Source organism: Schistocerca nitens, chromosome 4, assembly GCF_023898315.1.
Source record: "Schistocerca nitens isolate TAMUIC-IGC-003100 chromosome 4, iqSchNite1.1, whole genome shotgun sequence".
In the NCBI taxonomy this organism is placed as follows: Eukaryota; Metazoa; Arthropoda; class Insecta; order Orthoptera; family Acrididae; genus Schistocerca; species Schistocerca nitens.
In genome coordinates, this window is record NC_064617.1 from 166,429,626 (window position 1) to 166,437,015 (window position 7,390).

At 42.6% G+C, this 7,390-nt stretch overlaps 1 protein-coding gene across 1 annotated transcript in view; it reads right to left on the reverse strand.

Moving 5' to 3' along the window:
- LOC126252182 (trypsin-2-like) overlaps window positions 1–6,719 on the reverse strand; it is a 40,266-nt gene extending 33,547 nt beyond the window's left edge. The window contains exon 1 of the mRNA XM_049953053.1: window positions 6,423–6,719. Coding sequence (XP_049809010.1) covers window positions 6,423–6,719 — 297 coding nt within the window. The remainder of the gene's footprint in view (window positions 1–6,422) is intronic.
- Window positions 6,720–7,390: the final 671 nt, after the last annotated feature.

Here is a 7,390-nt window from a genome sequence, read left to right on the forward strand (position 1 = left end):
AGGCACACTTTATAAAAGGATTTAAGTATTGTCAGATACTGGGAACAGCGAGTGACTCCTGGGCGAGAACTGACACTACAAGGAATGGAGTAAATGGGCTCGGGCGGCAGGGAGAAACCTGAAGGAGGCGTCAGTCACATCCCCTCCTCCAACCAAACGCTCAGAGGCGCGTGCCACCCACCTGTTCAGCGCAGTGGAAGTAAGGTGGCGGCTCACCTGGCAGACAGCTTTGGGTCAGCTGAGGGCGGGCATATCCCTCGGAATCCCACTGGGACGGGCGAACCATTAGCGGCTAGGTGAGGAGTCAGCGCCGCGTCACTCGGCAGTGACGCAGAAATGGGGATTCGACTGCAGAAGAGGTGGCGGACGACGAGGCATGCTCTAATAAAGGTGGAACAAAGTGTCGGAGAGAGGATCTCCTGAGCCGCACTTATGACAGACGCCGTTTACAGTTCTTGCACGAATTCGTATAATTCACTATAATAGGCCGGACTGCATGCCCAAAGCATTTCTGTGCTGGGTTTTGCTGGACTGCAGTTTGTCGTTATTATCTCCTGTCCTACAGAGAGCAGTTCCGAGTAGTTCCGAGTGACTCTAAGAGTAGTATCTTGTACTGAAATTTTTCGTGAATTTTATCCATAGTGCATGGTGTCAAACTCCGAGATTGTTCCTTTATAGCAGGCTCGTCCAAACTGTGCCTCTGGGGCGCTAGCGCTCGCGGTCCCACGCGGCCAGCGCCCCGGGCGAATTCGTATGTTGCTGCAGTGGCAGATCGGTGCCGCTTAGCACGCCGTGCGGACCGCTCGAACGCCAGCCGATAGATATATTTGTTCGCCCGTTTTCCCTTCGGGCAGAGGACGTCTCACAACTGATTCCACTAGAGCTGATTGACCTACAGTGCCATATCCGCCTGAAGGGCCGCTTTCTTATGTGTAAAACTTTGGATGACTTTTACAGCTGTCTCACACGAGAGAAATATTTTTTTTTTTTGCACAAGCACGCGGCCAAAGTTCTCTCAATGTTTGGTTCCACGTATATTTGTGAGCGCTTTTTCTCTATTTTAAAGCTTGCTAAAACTAAGAACGTTCATTCCTTGGCGATAAAAATTTGACCAATTCTTTGAGGTTAGCAATCTCACGGAATATTGTACCAAGCCTAGACAAAATCGTTTCCTCGAAAAAGAAAAACGTGTAAAATGTCAATTGTCTTCTTTAACCATGTTGACTGTAAGAATTAAAGAGCTTTATAACCTTAATTCTATTTTAACAAGTTTTCAAACTTGGTCAGTTAAAATTATTACATACAAAATAACAAACCAAGGATCCGATTTCTAAGTTCGGAAAAGGAATACAAAAAATTTGTAGCACGAAGTATAATAAAAAAATCCTTACTTGTAACTACTAATAGTAAGAATGAGACCATATCCCTTACATAAAATTAATTCTAAAATATAATATTTTGTTTACGTTTGATCTGAACGCGGGACGGCCAGCGCAGAGCAGTGCTGTGCGGTCTCCCTCGCTCCACAGCTGTCTCTCTCTCTCTCTCTCTCTCTCTCTCTCTCTCGCTCCTATGCCGATGCTAGCGACACACGGTCGCGGACGGGACGCTGAACTACACGGTCTTGCGCCACAATTCTTGGCTGAGCCTACTTTATAGGGTGTAGATAAATATTCGCTACCAGTCAGAATAAAAGGTTATTTATTTGTCACACGACCGGTCTAAATAAGACCAAGTGTTACTGTCTTCGGACAGCCAAATACCTGTCCTATGGGTCTGACCAGAATCTTGGAGTCCTCAGTGACAATCGTAGCCTGTACATGCGCTTGCCATCATACCGCACAGAACTGCAAATCAACAATAGGCTGTCCTAGCACCCTATGAGCTTCCTGTTGACTGACAACGCCTCTACAGAGAGGGGAGGATGACTGAAGTTACTTCCGGATGCCATTTCCGCGCCTGGTTCCGAGAAACATTAGATTGGAGGCCCGCACCACTAGTCGCACTCCTCCCCTTTTCTCCACACCAGGAACCACCACCCCACCACACAAATGAGTATGAGTGTGGCGATGTCCGTGTGTTGAGTGATTCGTTGTGTGATGTTGGCATATGAAGGATTTTTTTTTTTTTTTTGGCTCAGACAACTGCATGAACACAGTAAAATTCGTGCCCTTAGTGAAAACATTGTTTTTTGTTTTTTTTCCCTCAGACTTTATTTCGGATACTATATATCATCATGTCAGTTTAGAACAAGTTTTCTTGTGATGCAGACTATGTTACGTAATGTTCAATCACACAGGTGTACTTAAGAAATTTCTGTTTTCTTGTACACTGTATCTCTATCTCACTTACGGTGATGCCTGTGAAGCGTCACTATGTGTACAAATTTCTTGTGTATGTGCCAATAGTTACAAAATGTTATAAACAATAATATGCCACAGTTACAGGAGAGTATTTTTGTTTGTTTTGTGTATGTGCGTGGGATATCTGTGGTTACAATTCTGGTTAGTGGTGAATGGACCATCAGTCAATCAATCACTGCAAAAAAATTACCGTCCTTTCTGTTCAGAGAAACGGAGTGAGTATGGCTAAATGTTTCAACAATGAAGCACATAAATATTTTTTGTCTTTTTGGCTTCATGAAAAAGCATGTGTGAGTTTGAGTTGGGCTCCAGTAACTAATTCTTAACTGTTACCTTAATGAGAAGCATGCAGATCCAATAGTTCAAAATTTTATTGCAGCTTCGAACTTGGCCTTCTGGCATGTTTTCCAACATTTGTATGACTGTACGAGAATGTCCATGAATGAGAGTGGGTTCCCTGAGGGCGAATATATGTCGAGTGTGACATTCGTGAATGTGGATAAGATGTTGGTAAGGCCATAAGTAAAATTCCACCTTTCGTTTTCTCATCAATTTTAAATTCGATCTGCCAGTTTGTAGTGACATTTTGGAATCTGTTTGGACAGATCCCTTTTGAGTGATTCACACTATCTCTGTGAAATAAGTCAACCACTACCAAAAATAATTTATATTGACTGGGGAGTAATGAGAAGTTTCATGCCCTCTTTTGCATGTCGCCTCTCTTTTTTATAAATTTTATTAATGTTTTATGTCACTCATTGCACGGTGGCAACAGGCTCAGTAAGGTTATTGTAATGAGATTATTTGTACTGAGAGCTCCAAATGCTTTTCACTTGAATCCTATGCATGTTAGGTTACTTCCCTGGGTGGCCTGTGCAAGGCGAGTATCGGAGGACACGGCACAATGCATTTCCGGTTGGAGGCTGCACTTCCCCGAATTCTGAGGGTTTCGTACAGTGGGCTTAAGCGCCTGGCGGAACAACTGACGTCAGTTGAGTTTCTCCTATTGTATGCAGGGCGAAACGACCTGCGAGGCGTCTGTATCGCCGCAGTATATGTGTTTACCGTTCAGGTGAGTACCGTACAAACACTGCTGGCACGGACTGACTGCATTGTCCTCATGATTCTGAGAATACTTGTGGACCCTGTCCTGCTGGGTGCGACTGTCTGGCACCAGAAGGCAGGTGGTCTAGGCATGTTGTTTTCGTAGCCCGTCAAATGCAAGTTCAGTGCCCTCAGCTGAACAGCAGAGGCATGACTGGTCAACATAAACTGAGGCTAGTTGACGTCACAATGCCCTGTTCGAAATTGGAGGGAACGGTCGCTATTGGTGAGAATGATGTTCTGAGACAGTGTAGGGGAATTACGGAATCAGCACTGACTGCTGATTCGCGGTTTTCGAGGATAGTAGGGAGCTGAGCAATATTGACTTCGCTCTTGCGTTGTGCGGGCGCAGGCGTTCGGGACCTAAATTTCGTCGGAGTTGGACAGTCTAGCGACTTAGTCGCACGTTTTCGGCAGAGAATTCTCGGACAGCCTTCGATGCCAGGGGTTGAAACAGAGTACTGCACAGCAGAAGTCGGCGCCTAAATCGTTAGAACGCTGCCTACCGATGACGTATGCAGATTTTAGGTATGGTACAGTGTTTTGCGGCTTCGGCATTGTCGGACCAATCATTTTTATACTGAATCCCTCTGCAGCACGTGCGCTCGCTTTGCTACAAGTCCACCTTCTTTGTTTCTCCATGTGATCCCATTTTAGTTATCGCTACTAATCGCGATACTGCAATATAGTCGGGAAAGCAATATTTGATTCATTAAGGCCTCCGTTCCTCATCTTCAATCTAGTGCATCACAGAGAGTGGGAGCCCCTTGCTCTGGAGCAAACTCTTATTCTCACAAGTGCACTATACCCTATCCTTTAACATACTGTTTATGTCGATAATCATGTATCTTTATGTTCTGATGTGTAATAAATCTCGTTGTAATATTAAATCCGCATATCATTTCGTAGGTATATACCGAATCCCATTTTCTCTTGTTTATCATGATACTTTTACGATTTTTATTAAATTATTGTGAGTGAGCACTCCTTATTTTACCAACTAGCAGTGTCCCACCATCATTTCCTTACGTTACTGTTGTGCACATAATTAATTAGGTGGTAGGTAAGGAGGGGGTCGGGTGCATGTCTCTGAAGCAAAATTCGTCAGAATTAAAGAGGTACAAATATTTCTCCACCCCAGCACCTCGCATACTCTTAGCAGTAACAGGAATGTTGACAGTTCGATCAGCACGGTCCATTCCACGTCGAAATTGTAGCAGTTCTGAAGCGAATGCCGTAAAGTGTTTCCTTCAGTTTAGAAATGGAATAGAATTCTCGAGGCTTAAGTTAGGGGAGTGCTGTAGGTAGTATAGCACTTAGCAGCCCCATCATTCAAACAAATCAGTAACAGCTTGCACTGTGCGTGCTTGAGCATTGTCCTGCAAAATGATGGTCAGGTCCCGCAGAAAGTGTCATCACTTCTGTCTCTAAGCTGGTCGTAGGTTGTGTTCCAAAAATGAACAGCATACAGACAGAAGTGGTGACACTTTCTTAGGATCTGACCAACATTTTGCAATACTACGCTTAAGCACGTACAGTGCAAGCTGTAACTGATTTGTTTGACTGACGGGGCTGCTAAGTGCTATACAACCTACTGCATTCCCCTGACAAGCCCTCGCAAGTTCCGATACATTTCTAAACTGAAGGAAACACTTCACGGCATTCGCTTCTGAACTGCTACAAATTCATCGGGCAGTAGACCGCGCCGCTCTAACTGTCAACACAACTGGCACTGCTAAGAGTATCCTAAGACTTCTACATCGCTGGCAACGGGTTATACACAATGCTGGTGACTACTTTGAAGGTCAGCAAAACTTTGAAATACGTATCTGTTTTGTACGAGCTGTAAATAAATAGTTGCCACTATTAATGTTCCAACCCTTGTACATTATAAAGAGTGACAGACAGCACTGGGATTTTAAATCAATGGAAATCACACTTTCATCCGCTCCCATCTTATGCAGTCCGAGTTTTATAAGCGGTTAAGGAATTTAATGTAGCCAAATCAAAGTTGGAAACATACGTTCGGAAAAGTAAGAATAATGCAACTAGAGCATTGACAAATCAGAAAGAAAATTTAATTTCACTTTCGGATCATTAACCTAGCGTTTAGCAGGAACATATTTTATTTCACACAGGTTTAACAAAGAAATTTATCTACTTGGACAGGATAGGGCCATAGGATTTATTACTAAGCATCCACCGTTACTGTTCGCAAGCCGAAGAACACATCTGGTGCACTAGCAATGTGATTGAATAAAATAGAGTAACAATAAGTAGGTGTTAGGCATTAAAAATAATTCTGTCTCTTAAAAATTACATTACAATATTCCTCTCCTATTCATGATTTTTTTCTTTTTTTTTTTTTTTACGATTCCATGCTCCTTAGTCTAAACTGTTTGCTAAACAACTCCATGTCTATATTTGAAGATGATAGTACCAGTAATTTCAACGTTCCACCGAAACTGATTTACCTGATTCCGCCCTGTGGGTGGGGCACAACGAGAAGCACGCAAGCCTATTTTTGAAACAAATGTAAAAAAAATACTATAGAGTTTTATGTGATTTCCAAGTAAGTTACGTTAGGTTGTACCACAATACAGTTTAGTATACACTTAATAAATGTTTTCTTGTGTTCCTTTATTTCACAAAAATTATCAAATAATAAGTATCTCATTCCGCCAAGTTTTTCCCCTATTACTTGATTTTTATGGTGATGAGATGTGTTAAGGCATCAAGGGGTGACTTCCATGGTAGCGTTACACTTCTCAAATATGTGGAAAGAAAGACCTACAAATACATCCAGGAAATAAAAGCGAGCGTTGGGCGTAAGGTTCAATCCGAGCCAAAAATGTTGACACAGAAGCAAAAATAAATACATATACAAAATAAGAGAAAGTAACGAAAGAATATTAAATACCTGAGTAATGTGAGCTTACTGCTTCGGTGCCGTACCTTGACTAAATCCCCTATAGGAAATTCTGTCTGCGTGTGTAGGAGAGCTATGTCGTTTGGCCTCTTTTCAGCATGTCTTACAACTTTATCCACAGCAATCAACCACCCAGCATATTCGCGGTCAGATGTGCCAACCCGAAGCCATATTTCACCATAGCCTTCATTTCCCCTGACACAGTGCGCAGCAGTCATTGCCCAAGACTTTTTGATGACGGTGGCTGCACAGGTAAACGCACCCCAAACCTCCAAGCCCGCCATGTAAGGATGGTCTGTGATGGATGTTTCCACTCCGGACATGATGCGCGAACCTGCAAAGCAAATGGTAACACACAGATGGTAGGACAGCAATAACAGCGTCCCTCCATGAAGCATGCTAAAGTGTGTAGACGCTTCCATAGAAACACTTAGCCTGACTCGCTCCAAACATTTGGGATCTCTCGTTCTTGGTCGTTCCAAAAACCTCGAGTGTAAATCCCCAGTAGTAGCTAATGAACCGTGGAAGTTGATAGGAGTACTGATGGATTACGGCAGCAGCATTATGTGATCATAGCATACGATGTAGACATTACCGAAGGAAATTTGTTTCTTAATAAAGCAGGTAGAACACCAAACATGGACAGTTTACTGTGATTTCAGAAACATTAAAATTTTAGTGCGTTAATTATCGTAAAATACGTCATTTTTATTGAGCGTAAAAGTGCGCAAGTCAAATTTACTTTCATACGCTGCCTATAAAAGAAGCCTTATATTAGCAGTTTCTGACTATAAAACATTTTTCTAAAGTACATTGTTAGTAATATTAAACATAAAGCGTTATTATCTTAATCACTTCGAAAAAAACCATTCTAGGTTTAACGATGTAAGCAACATGCGGTGTAAATCTATATCTTTATTTAAAAAATGGCTCTGAGCACTATGGGACTCAACTGCTGTGGTTATCAGTCCCCTGGAACTTAGAACTACTTAAA